Source organism: Nerophis lumbriciformis, linkage group LG13, assembly GCF_033978685.3.
Source record: "Nerophis lumbriciformis linkage group LG13, RoL_Nlum_v2.1, whole genome shotgun sequence".
NCBI classification, from domain to species: Eukaryota; Metazoa; Chordata; class Actinopteri; order Syngnathiformes; family Syngnathidae; genus Nerophis; species Nerophis lumbriciformis.
The window spans coordinates 18625326-18648141 of record NC_084560.2 but is presented as its reverse complement, the minus strand read 5'-3'; the positions used below and the strand labels follow the sequence as shown (position 1 = coordinate 18648141).

Below are 22816 nucleotides of genomic sequence, written 5' to 3'. Positions count from 1 at the left end.
AATGTCTAATAAAAAGACTATAGATAAACGTTATCCATATATTTATAGACAAATATTAGTTTTTTTTTAATTCTTTAATAACATCAACTTGTCAGCTTTTTATATGGTAAATGGGTTATACTTGTATAGCGCTTTTCTACCTTCAAGGTACTCAACCCTCAGGTTGCTGGCATGCTCACTCTCCCAACTGCGCCACACCGTCCCCGCCATACATGATGCCTTTATCTCTATTTTTACATTTTGATAGAGAGAGTTTTTATTTTTATTTTTTTTAAAGTTATGTACGTCATGTAGATGATGTATGGGGACAGATCCATTATGAGTTTGAGCAGAAATATGTCGTATAGGAATTAACTATACACAATAACACATTAACAAAATGATGTCACATGAATAATTTTTGCAGTGACATGAAAAAAAACACAATGTAAACAAAACCTGTTTACTTTTTGATATCGAAATATAACACAAAGCAGTTAGGCTAATGAAGATGAAGTCTAATAAATAAGTTTTGTTCTTCTCCAACGCCTCCCTAGTGTTTCAGTACGGCAGTTTGGCTAACAACAACAAAAAACCAAAGTGATACATCTTACATCGAATAAACAATCTTCACCGTCTGCTCAATTCGATGAGATGACAAAACATTTTAGCAAGTATTGGTGTTATTTGAACACTGATACAGTTTGCAGTTATATAAAGGAGGAGTGAACATCCTAGTCAACAAAGTAAAGACTTTATAAACAAGTTGTGACACTGTTCACGACACATCGATTGCTGCAAAACATCAAATAGTTTTCTCCTTCGCTGTATAATTTAGTGTGGGTACAAGTGCGGCCGTCTCCAATATTGTCCACACCTGTCTCCATCTAAACACAGCAGTGCGCTCTTAAACGCACGGTGTGAAGCGAGGGAAAATGAGGTTAAACCAAGCGCTTGGCTCCGTTTAATCCGAGGGGAAATCTCCGCAGCAAAGTCGGTGTCGTTTGTCCTCCATGATTATTAAAACAAACACCGCTAGTGCGCATGCGCCTGACTTTGTGTTGCCGAAAATGCATTAATAAATGAGGTTTTTTTGGGTATTAAAAAATTAAACGGTATTACTAACCGTCGGGAATTATCGCAAGTTATCATTAAACCGTTTATTGTTACATCCCTTGTCCATTAACACAGTGTTTTTCAACCACTGTAGTGTGCCGTGGGAGATTATGTATTTTAATTTTATTGGGTTAAAAATATTTTTTGCCAACCAGTAATTATAATCCACATATGTGCCGCTGTTGAGTGTCTGTGCTCTCTAGAGCTCGGCAGAGTAACCGTGTAATACTGTTCCATATCAGTAGGTGGCAGCAGGTTGCTTTGTAGATGTCGGGAACATGGTTTGTCCTGATCACAATATGCGGGAGGCAGCGTGTAGGTAAAAAGGTATCTAACACTTAAATCAAAGATAAACAAAAGGCGAGTGGCGCTAAGTCCCGCTAAGAAAAGGCATTGAAGCTTAGGGAAGGCGATGCAAAACAAAAGTAAAACTGAACTGGCTGCAAAGTAAACAAAAACAGAATGCTGGACGACAGCAAAGACTTGCAGCGTGTGGAACAGACGGCGTCCACAAAGTACACCCGTACATGACATGACAATCAACAATGTCCGCACAAAGAAGGATAGCATCCACACAACTTAAATAGTCTTGGTTGCGAAAACAAAGCAGGTGCGGGGAATAGCGTTCAACGAAGACATGAAACTGCTACAGGAAAATGCCAACAAAACGGGAAAAAACACCAAAATAGGAGCGCAAAACAAGAACTAAAATGCTACACACAGGAAAACAGCAAAACACTCCAAATAAGTCACGGTGTGATGTGACAGGTGGTGACAATACACCTACTTTGAGACTAGAACTATAGTGATGCACGCTTGGTTATGGTTTGAATTCATATCCAACAATTGCGACTTTTTATTGTCAATATCGGCTACTGAGTTTCATTTTTTTATGATTTCTGCTGGTGGTGTGCCTCCGGATTTTTTCAATCATAAAAATGTGCCTTGGCTCAGAAAAGATTGAAAAACACTGCATTAACAAGCAAAAAGTCAATGGTGGTCACGGCATGTTATTGCCGCAAATGTTGGTCAATTTTTTGGGGCAAATGCCGCTGTGCCGCTGTAAAATTTGAGTGCTGTACTGTCAGTGTTGGGACTAACGCGTTACTTTGTAACACGTTACTGTAACGCCGTTAGTTTCGGCGGTAACTAGTAATCTAACGCGTTATTTTTTTTTATTCAGTAATTTAGTTACCGTTACTACATGATGCGTTACTGCGTTATTTTACGTTACTTTTGATGTAGTATCGGCTAGAAACAGAAGCGCTGCGGTGTCGCGTTCTTCTGAATCTTCCTCTGTCACAAGCCGGAGAGAAGAAAAGAGGCGCGGTCTATGTGTGTGTGTGTGGGGGGAGGTGATCCGCGGTTTGATATATGAAACAAACAAAAAAAAGTTGTTGTCACGTTCAGTCCACACACAGCGTGGTCATGGCGAGCGGAGTAACGGAGGAGCTTGAACGCCCCCGCCATTGAATCGGTGTGTTTATAAGTGCAGACTCGGTTGTGCAAAACGAGGGTTTTAAACACATGCTGAACGTGCTTGAACCACGTTACGACATCCCGTCGCGCACCCACTTCAGCAATAAGATTGTGCCAGATCCTTATGAGCAGGAGAAGAAAAAAGTTGTGGATGAACTATCCCGAGCATCATCTGTTGCGCTCATGACAGACGGGTGGACGTCCAGCGGAACTATAAGCGCTCACTTCATCACAGCAGACTGGGAGATGAGAAGACACGCCCCCTCTACGAGAGTCACCTTGCGCAGGTGCTGACACAAGCAGTGGAGGAATGGAAGATAAAGATATCCCAGTCACACGTGATAATGCCAAAAATCTAATAATTACAGTGAATGAGGCAGGACTGGGACCACAGATAGGTGCTTTGCACATGTAGTGAATTTGGCATCACAGAAGGGAATCTCAGTCAGTAGGATGGAGCGCCTCTTTGGGAGGATCAGGAAGGTTTCTTACTTCCACCCAAGCACAACAGCTGCTCATGTGCTTAAGACAAAGCAAGAAATGCTAAAGCTGCCTGCTCATACATGATGTCCCAACGAGGTGGAACTCCACTTATGATATGTTGGAGCAGCAGGCAGCTATATACTCTGCATTGACCCACAACACCCTGAAGACAAATGTCACCCTGTCTGATGATGATGTGAGAGTGGCAGATGAGGTCCTCCAGGTGCTTAAAAGTGTTCCATCTCTACTGAGCACTGAAACTTCACCATCTGTGTCAATGATCCTGCCACTGAAAACAAGGATTCTACAATCCATGGCTCCAAGTGTGGAAGACAGCAGCATCACTCCAGATGTCAGGCTTTATTTCACTACCTATGTTTCAAGGAAGATGATGTTTCTTCTTATGTTGCACTTAAACTTGTTTTTTGTTAATGGTCATTGGTCCAAGTTTAAAGAAAGGAGGAATGCCTTTTTATGTTGCACTGTTTTTCATTCATTATGTTAAAAGGAAAATAAAAATGTATGTCAAGTTGATCAACAGATTGTAGTATTCTCCAGTGCAATAACAGTACTGAAATGAAGGCAAAAAGGGCATTAATGGGAGCTTTAAAAAAAAAAGAAGAAAAAAAGAAGTAGCTAAATAGTTACTTTTCACAGTAACGCATTACTTTTTGGTGTAAGTAACTGAGTTAGTAACTGAGTTACTTTTGAAATAAAGTAACTAGTAACTGTAACTGGTTACTGGTTTTCAGTAACTAACCCAACACTGTGTACTGTATAATGTTGAGTCTGAGAATATATTTGATTCACTTTGTTCTTAACACACTAGAAAACCTTTTGAAAATTGGTAGCAGCACATTTGGCCAACACTCAGTAATGTTTTTTGGGTTGTTGTTTTTTTTCCCCCCTAGATGATGATCTTGCAAAGTCAGACAGTTCATCTGGCAGTATGGACAGTTTTCAGGTACGGCAGATACTTGGCCAAACTTCCCATATTTTCCAAACTTTAGATGCATTCAGCCTTGCACATTACCTGGGCTCGATTCCAACACAACATGTCCTCACTGACTAAGAATGGAGCAGGCTATCAAGCCCCGCTGTCCAGCGCATTTCTTAAGGCTAACTAACTAAGCTCGAAAACAGCTTGGCAGTTAATGGTTTCGACAAATGTAAAACGTAAAGGTCACATTTTCAGAAATGCACTGATGATTAAACCACCTGACCTAAAATGTCTGCAGTGGCACTGAAATTCAGACAATATTTTTACTGTGTAATGTTTATTTTTATTTATATATATATATATATATATATATATATATATATATATATATATATATATGTATATGTATATATATATATATATATGTATATATATATATATATATATGTATATATATATATATGTATGTGTATGTATATATATATATATATATATATATATATATACATATATATATACATATAAATATATATATATATGTATATATATATATATTTATATGTATATACATATCGATATATATATATATATATATATATATATATATATATATGTATGTATATCTATATGTATGTATATATATGTATATGTATATATATATGTATATATATATAGATAGATGTGTATATATATATAGATAGATATACACACATATATACATACATATACTGTATACATATACTGTTTGTATATATATATATGTGTGTGTGTGTGTGTGTTTATATATATATATATATTTATATATATATATATATATATATATATATATATATATATATATATATATATATATACAGTACAGGACAAAGGTTTGGACACACCTTCTCATTCAATACGTTTTCTTTATTTTCATGACTATTTACATTGTAGATTGTCACATCAAAACTATGAATGAACACATGTGGAGTTATGTACTTAACAAAAAAAGGTGAAATAACTGAAAACATGTTTTGTTTTCCACTTTCTTCAAAATAGCCACCCTTGTGCTTTGCACACTCTTGGCATTCTCTCGATGAGCTTCAAGCACACCTGTGAAGTGAAAACCATTTCCGGTGACTACCTCTTGAAGCTCATGGAGAGAATGCCAAGAGTGTGCAAAGCACAATGGTGGCTATTTTGAAGAAACTAGAATATAAAACATGTTTTCAGTTATTTCACCTTGTTTTTGTTAAGTACATAACTCCACATGTGTTCATTCATAGTTGTGTGCATATATTTATATATGTATTTATATCCTATATATAATTATTGTTTATTTTTTAGAGTGCTAGAGATATCGAAACTAGGATGAGGAACGAGACAAGATTGAAGCTGTTCACCCTTGACCCTGACACACAGGTAATCACACTTTGGAACTGGACATGTGCGATTACAAATGCAACGGATGCACATTCAATCCCATCTCTTGCACCCTTTCTAGAAGCTGGATTTCTCAAGAATAGAACCAGATGTGAAGCAGTTTGAAGAAAAGTTTGGCAAGCGTGTGCTTGTTAACTGCAACGACCTGTCCTTTAATCTGCAAAGCTGTGTTGCTGAAAACGAGGAGGGACCAACAACAAATGCAAGTGTCATACTTTTCTAATCCAGAAGACCACAAGTTACTAAAATATAATTCTCTCACCACCAAATAAATACGATAGGTAAAATGGCCGGTTGGCTTAGTTTGCTAACCGGACAAAACGCTAGTTACTAATAATTTAGACTAGGTATATTCAAACAACTGGTTTTGGGGGCCATGTTTCCAGAGAGCAAAGGACCAGGGGGCCGGACTTCTCCCTTTATTATTAGTCTTAATTAGTATATTCCGGAGAACCAGTGTCGTCTACAGTAGACATTTGATTTTGGTCTATTCATTTTAATAATAATAATACATTTTATTTGGTATAGCACGTGTCAGTGTACTCAAAGACGCTTTACAGGATAAAAATTTAAATATAAAACATCCATCCATCCATTTTCTACCGCTTATTCCCTTTGGGGTCGCGGGGGGCGCTGGAGCCTATCTCAGCTACAATCGGGCGGAAGGCGGGGTACACCCTGGACAAGTCGCCACCTCATCGCAGGGCCAACACAGATAGACAGACAACATTCACACTCACATCCACACACTAGGGCCAATTTTAGTGTTGCCAATCAACTTATCCCCAGGTGCATGTCTTTGGAAGTGGGAGGAAGCCGGAGTACCCGGAGGGAACCCACGCAGTCACGGGGAGGACATGCAAACTCCACACAGAAAGATCCCGAGCCCGGGATTGAACCCAAGACTACTCAGGACCAGTTCAAAGTAATAATATATAATACAGGAAATATAATATAATATAATATTTTGTCAGAGTTAAAGGAGCGCTCTGCTGTTTTTTAGGACCTTCTGCAAATAAGCTAGTCAAAGATCACCTCTAGTGTTTTTAAGACTCTTCTGCAAAAATGTGAGTCTCTTCCAAGTTTTTTTGAACAGAAATGGAACCTTAAGGAACACTACTTGTACAGTATAACTAAAGAAGTTGAACAAATGACTACTGACTACATCTGAAGTAAACAAGCGACAGCAGGGGTCACCAACGCGGTGCCCGCGGGCACCAGGTAGCCCGTAAGGACCAGATGAGTAGCCCGCTGGCCTGTTCTAAAAATAGCTCAAATAGCAGCACTTACCAGTGAGCTGCCTGTATTTTTTAAATTGTATTTATTTACTAGCAAGCTGGTCTCGCTTTGCCCGACATTTTTAATTCTAAGAGAGACAAAACTCAAATAGAATTTGAAAATCCAAGAAAATATTTTAAAGACTTGGTCTTCACTAACTGACAAAGAAACAGACAACAGATTTGGTGTCCAGTTCAAAGTGTGACATGATTTATTTAAGAATTTGAGAGTTGACTTTTGTATTTTACATGAGTTATTATTTGTACAAACATGGTGCAAAGTAATTCATGATTTGTTAAAAAATGTTAGTGTCTAGCTAGTTAAAATGGGATATTGTGATTTCACAAGGCTGTCTTAGAAGTGATCATTTGAAAATGTTCAATTTGAAAAATGTGCACTTAGAGAAAATATAAAAATAAAGTGTTGCATATTGATATTTATCTGTTTCTATATATATTTATTGTGAGAAATCATTAAGATGATCAGTGTTTCCACAAAGATTAATATCATTAATTATTAATAATAACATAGAGTTAAAGGTAAATTGAGCAAATTGGCTATTTCTGGCAATTTATTTAAGTGTGTATCAAACTGGTAGCCCCTGCGATGAGGTGGCGACTTGTCCAGGGTGTACACCGCCTTCCGCCCGATTGTAGCTGAGATAGGCTCCAGCGCCCCCCGCGACCCCAAAGGGAATAAGCGGTAGAAAATGGATGGATGGAAACTGGTAGCCCTTCGCATTAATCAGTACTCAAAAAATAGCTCTTGGTTTCAAAAAGGTTGGTGACCCCTGAGCTACAGCAACGCCTTAAGTTACATAAATCAAAGCCTAACCTATTGTTACTATAACAATCTACAAGGTTCATTTGGCTGGCTTCTCTTTTTTTCCCCTCCATTTATCTGCTTTCTTTTGTATTTCAAGTTATCATTACATATATGTATTGTTGCATTTGAACAATTGTATTGTTGATAATAGAGGTAAAGTATTGTTATTATTCATTATCAATAGTGCTATTTCTATTGGTATTTGTATCGCTCCATTTGTAGTTTAATAATGTCCAATTGAATAGCCCTAATTAAGACTGTCTCTATTAACAATCAATTTAGGAAAAAAAAACAAAAACAATCTCGTAGCTAATGAATAAATCAATCAATCAGTCAAAACAAACATGAGCTTAAATATTACAGCTTTATGCTTTTTTTCTCCTATATTTTAGGTGGAGCCATTTTATGTGACTCTGTCATTGTTCGACATCCAGAATGGAAGGAAGATCTCTTCTGACTTCCACGTGGACCTCAACCACCCATCCGTCAGGGGCATGTTGCCCAACTATGACAGTCAGTATATTAACGGAGGAGGGGAGGTCTACCCTGAAGGGCCACGATTGGTCCACGGCGTACCAGAGACAATCATGCGTTATCCCCGACAGGTAAAAAAAAAAAGGATGAAACTAAAATGAAAGCATCACAACCGTGTAATTCTAACTTGAATGTGCTTTACTTCATCGTCTTGACAGGGGGTGTTCTCTGTAACGTGCCCCCATCCTGATATCTTCCTTGTGGCTCGTGTTGAGAAGGTTCTGCAGGGAGCAATCAACCATTGTGCCGAGCCTTACATGAAGAGTTCTGACTCCACCAAGGTATTGACATAAGACCATCACTGCCAGCTAGCAAAAGCCCAAGCTTTCAGCAGGTTGGCCAGTGTGACTCTTAATGGCTTCTGAGGGTCAGGTTTACCAACATGACAAGGCAACATGAGGCAAGAAATGATCAATGTATTTTGTTTAAAGGGGAACATTATCACAATTTCAGAAGGGTTAAAACCATTAAAAATCAGTTCCCAGTGGCTTATTTTATTTTTCAAAGTTTTTTTCAAAATTTTACCCATCACGCAATATCCCTAAAAAAAGCTTCAAAGTGCCTGATTTTAACCATCGTTATATACACCCGTCCATTTTCCTGTGACGTCACATAGTGATGCCAATACAAACAAACATGGCGGATAGAACAGCAAGTTATAGCGACATTAGCTCGGATTCAGACTTGGATTTCAGCGGCTTAAGCGATTTAACAGATTACGCATGTATTGAAACGGATGGTTGTAGTGTGGAGGCAGGTAGCGAAAACGAAATTGAAGAAGACACTGAAGCTATTGAGCCATATCGGTTTGAACCGTATGCAAGCGAAACCGACGAAAACGACACGACAGCCAGCGACACGGGAGAAAGCGAGGACGAATTCGGCGATCGCCTTCCAACCAACGATTGGTATGTGTTTGTTTGGCATTAAAGGAAACTAACAACTATGTACTAGGTTTATAGCATATGAAATACATTTGGCTAAATTTAAGCTAAATTATTGGTAAACACAGTTTATGTATAATAATGTACGTTAAACCGCGCATAATGAATAAAGTTTTCATCAATTAATATATTCTGTAGACATACCCTCATCCGCTCTCTTTTCCTGAAAGCTGATCTGTCCTGTTTTGGAGTTGATGTGAGCATCTGCTTTGAGTGTCGCAGGATATCCACACATTCTTGCCATCTCTGTCGTAGCATAGCTTTCGTCGGTAAAGTGTGCGGAACAAACGACTGACCATTTCGTCGGCTTTCCCCACAGCCTCGTATTTTGAACAAATTTCGTCCAATTTCTTGTCACTTTCTCATCTTTGGGCCACTGGTGCAACTTGAATCCGTCCCTGTTCGTGTTGTTACACCCTCCGACAACACACCGACGAAAGTGAGAAAATGGCGAATTGCTTCCCGAGAGCGAATAATAGAAAGGCGTTTAGTTCGCCAAAATTCACCCATTTAGAGTTCGGAAATCGGTTAAAAAAATATATGGTCTTTTTTCTGCAACATCAAGGTATATATTGACGCTTACATAGGTCTGGTGATAATGTTCCCCTTTAATGAAGATTTTCTCCTGTTTTCCACTAGGTGGCACAGAAGGTCCTGAAAAACGCCAAGCTGGCATGCAATCGTCTAGGCCAATACAGGATGCCTTTCGCCTGGGCAGCAAGGTAAATCTGTCTCTCTCCTAAACAACATTTATCGTGCAACTATGCCGCAATGCTAAAACGAAAGTTGATAAAGACCCTGCTGATGAGATTGGTGTGAAGAACTTGACTGGCCCCCACGGAGCCCAGATCTCAAGTCCACCAAATACCTTTTGGATGAACAAGAACTTGAAAAAATAAACATTTCACATCAAAGTGAAATCACATTAAAGGTAAAGTTAAATCAATCAATCAATGTTTACTTATATGTAGGGATGATGTTTGATAAGAAATTATCGAGTTCGAGCCTATTATCGAATCCTCTTATCGAACCGATTCCTTATCGATTCTCTTATCGAGTCCAGATAGGTTGTTGTATATGGAAAAAAACACACAATATTTGGTTTAACAAAAGCTCACTTTTATTTTATAAGAAAAAAATAAAATCTAAAAAATAAATAAATATTGACTGTTACCCCCCTAAAAAAATAAAATAAAATAAATAAATATTGACTGTTGTTACCCAAAGTATATTAAGTGGGATTTTTCAGAAAAACAAATATATACCGTAACACAAAAACAACCTGTCTCTGTGATCACTATAGGTCAGTGGTTCTCAACTTTTTTTCAGCGATGTACCCCCTGTGAATTTTTTTTAAATTCAAGTACCCCCTAATCAGAGCAAAGCATTTTTGGTTGAAAAAAAGAGATAAAGAAGTAAAATACAGCACTATGTCATCAGTTTCTGATTTATTAAATTGTATAACATTGCAAAATATTGCTCATTTGTTGTGGTCTTTCTTGAACTATTTGGAAAAAAAGATATAAAAATAATTAAAAACTTGTTGAAAAATAAACAAGTGATTCAATTATAAATAAAGATTTCTACACATAGAAGTAATCATCAACTTAAAGTGTCCTCTTTGAGGATTGTAATAGAGATCCATCTGGATTCATGAACTTAATTCTAAAAATGTCTTCACAAAAAAAGAAATCTTTAACATCAATATTTATGGAACATGTCCACAAAAAATCTAGCTGTCAACACTGAATATTGCATTGTTGCATTTCTTTTCACAGTTCTTTTTGACAGACATTTTAGTGACAAACCTGAGCTTGTGCTTCACTGAGTTTATGAACTTACATTCATATTTTGTTCAAGTATTATTCAATAAATATATTTATAAAGGATCTTTGAATTGTTGCTATTTTTAGAATATTTAAAAAAAAATCTCACGTACCCCTTGGCATACCTTCAAGTACCCCCAGGGGTACACGTACCCCCATTTGAGAACCACTGCTATAGGTGTATAAATAATAATATAGTGTTAAATAAAATCAGTCCCTTGGGCGCAAAACTGAAAATAATACAGCTCTCCAAAAAGTGCACTTCTGCTGCTATTTGACATAACTGTTTGTTATGATGCTTTGACATTTTTGCACTTTAATTCTTTATTGAAAGAAAATTCTATGAAGAGAAAAGTTGTTTGCAAATGTGGTTACAATGCTAAAAAATGAAAAGTTAAAGCTAAAAAAAGATATACACTTTATTGAGTTAACATTATTTCTTTATAGGGGGAAAGATGTGATTTTATGAGCTAGGGAATATAACAACTACACTACCCAGCATGCAACGGGAGTGACTAGCATGCGCGGTAGCCCCGAAAAGTGTTGTTGCATGTCGCTACCCAGCAGCTAAGAATGAGGTTATGAGCACGCTGTGAAAGTAAACATCAAGAACTCAGCCAACACGCCTCGTCTGCATTATTTATAATTAGACAGACAACACATATACAGTGTGATTTTGTTTTGTTTACAAGGAAAGAAAAACAAAAGTTAAAAAAGGGAGATATGTTGTATATATATATGTATGTGTTGCGGTTGCTTTAAGAACGTTACGACAGCTGCCGTAAAGGAGGTGCGTTGCTAGCCTGGTTGCTATGTTTCCGGTTGGTCGTAAAAGTGTTGGTCATGTGTTTGTACCCTGCTCAAATCTCTCAGTAAAGTTATTCATTGGATTATACCTTTTGTTTTGAACTTTATTACACCTTGGAGCGCTTTTTCCGGTCCATTTTTTTCCTGCTTTCCCTATCTGCGCCTAATGACTGAGCTACGTGACGTCATTTCTTGTGATGTCTCACGGGCCATTTCTGGTCGGGACGGGATTCGTTCCGAGGGATTCGAATAAAGAACCAACTCTTTTTCTTTACTAAAGTGGTCTCGATAACGGGTACCGGTTCTCAAAAAGGGATTCGAGTCCGAGGACTCGGTTCTTTTCTTATCGAACAACCGGGAAAACCGGTTTCGAGTATCATCCCTACTTATATAGCCCTTAATCACGAGTGTCTCAAAGGGCTGCACAAGCCACAACGACATCCTCGGCTCAGATCCCACATAAAATTTAGTTAAAGTACCACACACACTAGGTGTGGTGAAATTACTCTCTGCGTTTGACCCATCCCCTTGTTCCACCTCCTGGGAGGTGAGGGGAGCAGTGAGCAGCAGCAGTGGCCGCGCTCAGGAATCATTTTTGGTGATTTAACCCCCAATTCCAAGCCTTGAGTGCCAAGCAGGGAGGTAATGGGTCCCATTTTTTATAGTCTTTGGTATGACTCAGTTTATTGAACACTCGTGTTAGGGATGGTGGCGGAGAAGGAGGAAGGGAGGGGCCACACGGACGATGTGGTACTCTAGTCCGTTACAAAATACTTTTAAAAGCTCACTTTCTGTGCAGTGTCGCCCTTAAACCTTTCCCCCGGCAAACTGTGTTAACTAGAAACCTTTGCATTGCAATCCTATTGTAACAGATCTACTTTCATACTTTGCTTCACGTTCTTCCTTGGATTTAATAGCAATTCTTACCTTCTTGATCAAACTTTCCTAACTCAACTCAATAAAAAAAAGCACCCAGACGGTCTAGAAGCCTATTTGGCCAACACTCAGAATCATGCAGTCCTGATCACCTAAACAGCGCATTGACAGTGCAGAGAGCACAGTGCTCGTAGATCCTGAACCGGCATGAAGAAAGGAGGCAGACAAGAAGGCATGCAACTCTCTGTGAGTGTTACATGAACACAGTTAACTAAACCACTCCACACAAATAAGGATGATTACAGGATTCCTTGGCTGACATCTGTCTTTAGTCTCCCAACTCTAAAATAACCTATCCATTCTTCAGAGAGGCTGAGTCGCCAACCCGTGGGATTCTTTGTTTGGGCACTCCATTCCATGCACGCAATTTTGAACCTTACAATACATACAAAAACGGCAGACTTTTCTGTCAGACTCATACGAAGTATGTACAAAAGTGTACCACAACAAAAGAGTAAAACAACATGCACTGAGCCTAGTCTATAAAATTCGATACACCTCCCTGATACCGAAGTACATGTCAAACTACTTCCAGAACCTAAATAACCGCCATAACCACAGCACCAGGGGGAGCTCCACAAACCACGTCAAACCCAGATTCCGATCTAACAAAGGTCTTAACTCATTCTCCTTCTATGCCACATCAATATGGAATGCACTCCCAACAGGAGTAAAAGAAATTGCATCTCTATCCTCCTTCAAAACTGCACTAAAAGAACACCTCCAGGCAGCTACAATCCTAGTCTAACCCTCTCCCCCCACCACATCCCACCCCCCGGATTGTAAATAATCAAATGTATATACTTGTTCTTATGCTTTCTGAGCTCACTATGTTCACCGCTCGCTGTACATATCCTACGAAGTGAGACCTACTGTCAGGTTCAAACACCGATGACATCTATTAAACAGACAAGAAGCAAGGAATTAAACAGAGACAGGATTCAATTTGGCTCAATGAGGAGAAACGCGTAGACCTGTACCCTTGTACAGTGTTGTCCCACGCTCTGACGAAAGGTTGCACGCCTCCTCTTTTATTTGGACTTCCCCTGATTACATGGCAACAGCTGTTTTTAAAGGGAGGGGGGATCGTAAACAGCCGTCGCCCTTGGTCACAAAACAGTTCAAAGAAAAGATGCCTGGAGCTTGCGTCAGGTCCTGCTTCCTCTCCGCTTTGTAGATCTCGGGTCGAGACAAGATCTTCCTGTGCATCACAATAGGTCAAAGAAATTGAACCCCTCCTGTCTCCTCCCATCGTACACAGTGGAGTTTTACAAGCCTTTTGCTTGGTAAGATCAAAGACAGCTTTTGTCCGCTCGCCGGGAAAAAAAAGTTTTGTGATAACTTTCATACAATTATTCTGACACCTACACTGTTACAATGTTCATTTCTCAGATGATATAATTGTTGATGACTGAAGTATGCTGATAGCAACCCAACCTAACCCCCCACGTCCCGCCCCACCCCCCGGATTGTAAATAATGTAAATAATTCAATGTATATACTCTGATGATTAACTTGTGTGATGACTGTATTATGCTGATAGTATACAAACCCCGTTTCCATATGAGTTGGGAAATTGTGTTAGATGTAAATATAAACAGAATACAATGATTTGCAAATCATTTTCAACCCATATTCAGTTGAATATGCTACAAAGACAACATATTTGATGTTCAAACTGATAAACATTTTTTTTGTTGCAAATAATCATTAACTTTAGAATTTGATGCCAGCAACACGTGACAAAGAAGTTGGGAAAGGTGGCAATAAATACTGATAAAGTTGAGGAATGCTCATCAAACACTTATTTGGAACATCCCACAGGTGTGCAGGCTAATTGGGAACAGGTGCGTGCCATGATTGGGTATAAAAACAGCTTCCCAAACAATGCTCAGTCTTTCACAAGAAAGGATGGGGCGAGGTACACCCCTTTGTCCACAACTGCGTGAGCAAATATTCAAACAGTTTAAGAACAACGTTTCTCTTGCAATTGCAAGAAATTTAGGGATTTCAACATCTACGGTCCATAATATCATCAAAAGGTTCAGAGAATCTGGAGAAATCACTGCACGTAAGCGGCATGGCCGGAAACCAACATTGAATGACCGTGACCTTCGATCCCTCAGACGGCACTGTATCAAAAACCGACATCAATCTCTAAAGGATATCACCACATGGGCTCAGGATCACTTCAGAAAACCACTGTCACTAAATACAGTTTGTCGCTACATCTGTAAGTGCAAGTTAAATCTCTACTATGCAAAGCCAAAGCCATTTATCAACAACATCCAGAAACGCCGCCGGCTTCTCCGGGCCCAAGATCATCTAAGATGGACTCATGCAAAGTGGAAAAGTGTTCTGTGGTCTGACAAGTCCATATTTCAAATTGTTTTTGGAAATATTCGACATCGTGTCATCCGGACCAAAGGGGAAGCGAACTATCCAGACTGTTATCGACGCAAAGTTGAAAAGCCAGCATCTGTGATGGTATGGGGGTGCATTAGTGCCCAAGGCATGGGTAACTTACACATCTGTGAAGGCACCATTAATGCTGAAAGGTACGTACAGGTTTTGGAACAATATATGCTGCCATCTAAGCGCCGTCTTTTTCATGGACGCCCCTGCTTATTTCAGCAAGACAATGCCAAGCCACATACAGCACGTGTTACAACAGCGTGGCTTCGTAAAAAAAGAGTGCGGGTACTTTCCTGGCCCACCTGCAGTCCAGACCTGTCTCCCATCGAAAATGTGTGGCGCATTATGAAGCGTAAAATACGACAGCGGAGACCCCGGACTGTTGAACGACTGAAGCTCTACATAAAACAAGAATGGGAAAGAATTCCACTTTCAGAGCTTCAACAATTAGTTTTCTCAGTTCCCAATAGTTTACTGAGTGTTGTTATAAGGAAAGGCCATGTAACACAGTGGTGAACATGCCCTTTCCCAACTACTTTGGCACGTCTTGCAGCCATGAAATTCTAAGTTAATTATTATTTGCAAAAAAATAAGTAAAGTTTATGAGTTTGAACATCAAATATCTTGTCTTTGTTGTGCATTCAATTGAATATGGGTTGAAAATGATTTGCAAATCATTGTATTCCGTTTATATTTACATCTAACACAATTTCCCAACTCATATGGAAACGGGGTTTGTATATTTGTACCATGAATTGAATAACGTGGACCCCGCCTTAAACAAGTTGAAAAACTTATTCGGGTGTTACCATTTAGTGGTCAATTGTACGGAATATGTACTGTACTGTGCAATCTACAAATAAAAAAAGTTTCAATCAATCAAAACCACTGTAATGTACAAAAGTGTACCACTGCATAACAACTTTTTGATTTTATGTTGGCCTATATTAGCAGTTATGTTTTTTGGCGGGTATGCGCTGACACTGGCAATGTTGTCATTGTTGCAGGCCGTTGTTCAAAGATGCTTCAGGGACGCTGGACAAAAGTGCTCGCTTCTCACCTCTGTACAGACAGGATAGCAACAAACTCTGCAATGATGACATGCTCAAACTGCTGGCTGACTTCAGAAAGTATGTATTGGTCACCCTTGAAAAGCTTCCAGTTGCTATCATCAACAAAAGTGTTCATTGCTCAGGCTATTGAATGCACCAATCAATGTGTTGGATTTAGATTCACTCTTTAGGGTATGACAGCAGATCTTTACCAGACATTTAATTCCAGGCCAGAGAAGATGGCAAAGCTTCCTGTGATCCTTGGAAACATCGATGTTACCATTGACAACGTCGCCCCCGACTTGACCAGTAAGGGATCCCCTTCTGGCTCAATTCAGCAGACGTGGCTCCTGCTGCTTGCAGATTGTTGATGTCATTTTCTCTCCGTGCACAGATTGCATTACCTCATCCTACATTCCTGTGAAGCAGCTGGATGTGAGCGAGAAGAGCAGCATCTTCTTTGAGGTGGAGGAGTTTGTGCCATACATAGCCAAATGTTCCCAACCGTTCACCATCTACAACAATCACCTCTACGTCTACCCCAAGCATTTGAAATATGATGGACAGAAGTCTTTTGCAAAGGTATGCCAAGCGTCTTTGTTTTAGGCCACATAATTGCTTTTTAACACACACTTCCTACATTAAGTAGCTCTTGTTGGGAAACACTCCTATCCATTGTGGCTAACGGAAACGATTGTTGTGTCTCACCAAAGGCTCGAAACTTAGCTGTCTGCATTGAGTTCATGGACTCAGATGATGAAAATGCTTTACCCCTAAAGGTAAAATGTCCATAAAGGACGACCACACCCACCACATGCTTTAACCAGACGTTGTTTAATTCAACAGTGCATCTACGGGCGGCCTGGAGGACATTTGTTTACAAAAAATGCATTTGCTGCAGTATTACATCACCAGCAGAACCCTGAATTCTATGATGAGGTCAGCACCTATTTCATACAACACAGTATAAATCCAGTCCATGACAGAACATTTAGCTGTGGGTTTTTCTTATTTTCATCTTAGTTCAAGATTGAGCTACCGACCCAGCTCCATGAGAAACACCACCTGCTCTTCACTCTCTACCATGTCAGCTGTGAGAGCAACAGCAAGGCCAGCACCAAAAAGAGAGAGCAGGTTGAGATGCAAGGTACACAACTCTCCATTAGGGATGTCCCGATCCGATATTTGGATCGGATCGGCCGCCGATATTTGCAAAAAAATGCGTATCGGCAAGGCATGGGAAAATGCCGATCCAGATCCAGTTAAAAAAAAAACTCTGCTCCATGTTTTCCAACGCATCTATTTAAATAGTACATTCCACTTTTCTGCTGCTCCCTAATTTCCGTTCCGCATTTTCCAGCACACCTTCAACACATCCACAGGTCTGTGGATTCTCACGCAGTTGCTTTTAGCTGCTGGCATTACACGACAGGCTCTTCTCACTCTTTTCTGCGTCTCCCTCTCACAGACAGCAAGCGCACCTTCTTACACACGTCACATACTGTCACGTCATACGTCACATACTGTCACGTCATACGTCACATACTGTCACGTCATACGTCACATACGTATACGTCCTCCCCGAGCAGAGAGGTAGCAGCATGGCTAACGTTAGCTGTGATGCTAGCGCAGCCGTGTGACCAACGTTCTCTCAAAGGTGCGCGCTTGTGCAATTACGCACTGTTTAAACGTCCTCTGCGCATAGCAATTATATGCCACGCACAAAATCAAATAAAAAAATAAGCGCATAACAATTTTCGACACACGGACACGACAGAGAAAACAGTTTTCGTCATCATTGTTCAAATATTGTGACGTCTGTCGAGACGCTTATCTCCATTCGGTGCCACACGTCCACACCATCAAAATGCCGAGGCAAAAATTTCCACATCAACACCGTATGAAAAAATGTGTGATTTTTTTTTAGTTGTGATTTCCTTCTCTGCATGAAAGTTTAAAAGTAGCATATATTAATGCAGTATGAAGAAGAATGTTTTAATGTAGACATGCAAGCCTTGAAAGAACATTTTGAAAATCAAGACTACATTTCCTGCAAATGGGTGCATTTCTACCCTGTATTTTAACTTTAAATTTATTCTCATATCAAACTCTTTTGGCTGTCTTTTTGACACTTACATCCGGCGCCCCCCTCCACACCCTGGATTATAAATAATGTAAATAATTCAATGTGATTATCTTGTGTGATGACTGTATTATGATGATAGTATATATCTGATAGTATATATCTGTATCATGAATCAATTTAAGTGGAACCCGACTTAAACAAGTTGAAAAACTTATTGGCGTGTTATCATTTAGTGGTCAATTGTACGGAATATGTACTTCACTGTGCAACCTACTAATAAAATTCTCAATCAATCAATCACAACACATAGAATCATCATACTGCTGTGATTATATGCATCAAGTGTTCATTCAAGGCTAAGGCAAAATATCGAGATATATATCGTGTATCGCAATATGGCCTTAAAATATCGCAATATTAAAAAAAGGCCATATCGCCCAGCCCTTGTTTCAATGATGCCATTTCTGTTTGTCATGTATAATTTTGTCTATTTTGTGTTTTTCCTTGAATAAACAGGTCAGTTTCTTGTTACCAACCATTGTGTATTATTCAAACTCACCTAATTCAGCTGGCTAGTTGTTATCAAGAGTACTAAAACCCTTTTCAACATGATTCTGACAACTAAGTAGGCTAAATAACTTTAAACTTTAATACATGTTCGGATAGGCCATTATCGGTCAGTATCGGTATCGGTCAGTATCAGTATCGGATCGGAAGTGCAAAAACAATATCGGTATCGGATCGGAAGTGCAAAAACCTGGATCGGGACATCCCTACTCTCCATAATGTCCCCGCAGTAAAATTGCTGAATTCCTTACATTCCATGTCCTTCCCGTGTCCTCTCAGTGGGTTACGCCTGGCTTCCACTGCTGAAAGACGGCCGTGTGGTCATGAGCGAGTGTCACATCCCCGTGGCGGCCAACCTGCCTGCTGGATATCTCAGCTGCCAGGAAGGTTCCAGCAAGGTAACCACTAAGAGAGCACCTCTTTTGCTTCCACTTACCACAAAGTAAGAAGGATCTATTGAGGGATGTCCAATAATATTGACCATCTGATATTGGCATTAAATGTCAGATCATATCGGAATATTTTTTCTGCTGATAATCATATCGTATAAGGCAGTGATTTTCAACCACTGTGCCGCGGCACGCTGGTGTGCCGTGATATATTGCCTGGTGTGCCGTGGGAAATTATGCAACTTCACCTAATTGGTCCAAAAAAATATTTTTTGCAAATCAATAGTCATAATAATGTGCCGTTGTCTAGTGCCTGTGCTGTGTAGAGCTTGGCAGGGTAACCATGTAATACTCCATATCAGTAGGTGGCAGCAGGTAGTTCATTGCTTTGTAGAAGTCGGAACGCGTCGAGGATGGTTTGTCGTGATCCCAATAGGCAGAGCACAGCGGGAGACAGCGTGCAGGTAAAAAGGTATGTATCGCTTAAACCAAAAATCAACAATAGGCAAGTCCCGCTAGGAAAAGGCACTGAAGCATAGGGATGGCTATGTAAAGCAAAAGTAAAACTGAACTAGCTACAAAGTCAACAAAAACAGAATGCTGGACGACAGCAAAAACTTACAGCGTGTGGAGCAAATACGGCGTCCACAAAGCACATCCCGTACATGACATGACAATCAACAATGTCCCCACAAAGAAGGATAGCTTACGCACAACTTAGATAGTCTTGATTGCGAAAACAAAGCAGGGGCGGGCAATAGCGCTCAAAGGAAGGCGTGAAGCTGCTACAGGAGAACACCAACAAAACAGGAAGGGTCACCAAAATAACAGCGCAAGACAGGAACTAAAGCAATACACAGGAAACAACAACAAACTCAAAATAAGGCACGACAACCTGGTGGAGTTTAATTTTTTTAACCTTTTCTGCTGGTGGTGTGCCTCCGTATTTTTTTTATGAAAAAAATGTGCCTTGGCTCAAATAAGGTTGAAAAACACTGGTATAAGGTATTGCCTGGATTTTGCCCTAATGAATGGATTAATGGATACTGCTCGATATCTGTGTTCATGTTAACTTTACCGGAGCGCGAGTGAAGACCTGATCAAAATGCGCTGTGCTTCTACCAATACATTCAATCCAGACGTACAGTACAGGCCGAACGTTTGGACACACCTTCTCATTTCAATGCGTTTTCTTTATTTCCATGACTATTTACATTGTAGATTATCACTGAAGGCATCAAAACTATGACACCTGTGAAGTGAAAACCATTTCAGGGGACTACCTCTTGAAGCCCATCGAGAGAATGCCAAGAGTGTGCAAAGCAGTAATCAGAGCAAAGGGTGGCTATTTTGAAGAAAGTAGAATATAAAGCATGTTTTCAGTTATTTCACCTTTTTTTGTTAAGTACGTAACTCCACATGTGTTCATTCCGAGTTTTGATGTGACAATCTACATTGTAAATAGTCATTAAAAAAATTACAACGCATTGAATGAGAAGGTGTGTCCAAACTTTTGGCCTGTACTGTATGTAGTTATATAGTCTAGGTCCTTTGACCTGCGTGCCGAAGGTGAGCCTTACATTGTTGTTGATGGCACAGAAACAAAGACAGTTGAAACAAGGACACTAGGAATAATTTTTCAGGTATTTTTTTTTTTTTAACATTTGTTTACTGAATTTTTTTGATACACAACTAACAGAAATACACACAATACAAATCAAATGTTCTGATATATATTTATAACTCAGGTACAGGCAAATATTGATGTAAAGCCACAGAAAACTGTACTTCCGAATGGCCCCAACATGGTGCAGCAATAAACAAAAGAAAACAAAAGGCTCATCAATCATCCACAATTCAATTATGTCTCAACCGGGGTCAAACTGGAGATCAGTCTCCTTTACATATATTCTAAGAAAGCACCGCATACTTCTTGAATTTTTACAGAACAACCAATTGATGTCAGCCTAACTTTCTCCAATTTTAAGTTAAAGTTAAAGTACCACTGATAGTCACACACACACACACTAGGTGGGGTGAGATTATCCTCTGCATTTGACCCATCCCCTTGTTCCACCCCCTGGGAGGTGAGGGGAGCAGCGGGGCCGCACTGGTGATTGGCGATTTAACCCCCAATTCCAACCCTTGATGCTGAGTGCCAAGCAGGGAGGTCATGGGTCCCAATTTTATAGTCTTGGGTATGACTCGGCCAGGGGTTTGAACTCACGACCTACCGATCTCAGGGCGGACACTCTAACCACAAGGCCACCAGGTGTGGTAAGGAAGCGCTGCAGCCTTCTAGTTAAGCACATTGGTCTTCTCCCTAACAAAGTAGTGAATGCCACTAGATTATTTTTGGATTTGCTGAGAGCAGATGACAGGGGCTACCCCAAATAGCCCACGTAAAGGATTCGGTTCAATCCCTTTGCCAATTACCAAAGGCAAAGTATTAAGAATTTCTGTCCAATAACTGCACAGGGATGGGCAGAGCCAAAACATATGTATTAAGTTATACGTTAGGTCAGGAAAAAACACAAGATGCTATATTATCCCTACAAGCCTGTTTTGCAGGTTTCCCTGCTCGTCAGGGAATTCGCAGGGAAACCTGCGAAACAGGCTTGTAGGTATGATATAGCCTCTTGTGTTTTTTCCTGACCGAACGTATATTCCGCTCTACCCCAGTATTGAGCACTACTGTATAACGGATAAACCACAAAAACCTCCACGAGATGTATTAAGTTAGGTCAGGGGTCGGCAACCTTTACCAGTCAAAGAGCCATTTTGACCAGTTTCACAAATTAAAGAAAACAATGGGAGCCACAAAAATCTTTCGAAATTTAAAATTAAATAACACTGCATACAAAGTTTTTTTTTTTGCTTTGTGTTATGTATAAATCAGAATCAGAATCAGCTTTATTGTCATTACGCAAGGTAACGAGATTGAGGCCATTCCATACAGTGCGATGTGTGCATGCTAAAAAAACAATGTGCAAATATATAAAAATATTAAAAATGTAGAAGTGCAATGAATATGGTGTGAAATGAATATATACATGAAAAAAAACAAAACAAAAACAGGGTGGTTGATGGAATGGGTTATTGCACCGAAGAGAAGGCAGTTATGAGGGACAATGGGGCAGTCCGTTCAGGATGGTTATGGCCCTGGGGAAGAAGCTGTTCTTTAGCCTGTTTGTTTTGGTTTTAATGCACCTGTAGCGCTTCCCAGAGGGCAGCAGGTGGAACAGATCAGAGCCAGGGTGGGTGCTGTCCTTGATGATGGCACTGGCTCTGTTGAGGCAGCGGGAGGTGTAGATGTCCGTCAGAGAGGGGAGAGGGCGGCCGATGATCTTCTGAGCCGTCTTGACCACTCTTTGCAGCCTCTCCCTGTCTGCTGCAGTGCAGCTGCCGTACCATACCGTAATACAGTAGGTCAGCAGGCTCTCGATGGACGAGCGGTAGAAGGTCAGCAGCAGGTCAGGCTTCAGGTTGTACTTCCCGAGGACTCTAAGGAAGTGTAGCCGCTGCTGAGCCTTCTTGATGATTGATGTGGTGTTGGCTGTCCAGGAGAAGTCATTAGAGATGTGGATTCCAAGGTACCTGAAGGTGTGGACCCTCTCTACACGCTCGCCGTTGATGTAGAGGGGGGCAGGGTCGGTGCTGCTCCTCCTGAAGTCGACGATGATCTCTCTGGTCTTGCTGGTGTTGAGAGCGAGGTTGTTCTCCGAAGACCAGGCCGTCAGC

The 22816-nt window shown here is 40.1% G+C and overlaps 1 protein-coding gene across 3 annotated transcripts in view; it reads left to right on the top strand.

Annotated features, from left to right (window-relative positions):
* Positions 1–22816, top strand: part of LOC133613779 (dedicator of cytokinesis protein 9) — a 307269-nt gene that overhangs the window by 192482 nt on the left and 91971 nt on the right. For all 3 annotated transcript variants that reach the window (XM_061971560.2, XM_061971559.2, XM_061971558.2), the window contains exons 9-21: positions 3969–4021; positions 5321–5395; positions 5478–5618; positions 7912–8124; positions 8212–8334; positions 9637–9719; positions 15989–16111; positions 16263–16342; positions 16428–16615; positions 16747–16812; positions 16880–16972; positions 17057–17180; positions 18966–19084. In XM_061971560.2, the coding sequence (XP_061827544.1) occupies positions 3969–4021; positions 5321–5395; positions 5478–5618; positions 7912–8124; positions 8212–8334; positions 9637–9719; positions 15989–16111; positions 16263–16342; positions 16428–16615; positions 16747–16812; positions 16880–16972; positions 17057–17180; positions 18966–19084 (1481 nt within the window). The remainder of the gene's footprint in view (positions 1–3968; positions 4022–5320; positions 5396–5477; positions 5619–7911; positions 8125–8211; positions 8335–9636; positions 9720–15988; positions 16112–16262; positions 16343–16427; positions 16616–16746; positions 16813–16879; positions 16973–17056; positions 17181–18965; positions 19085–22816) is intronic.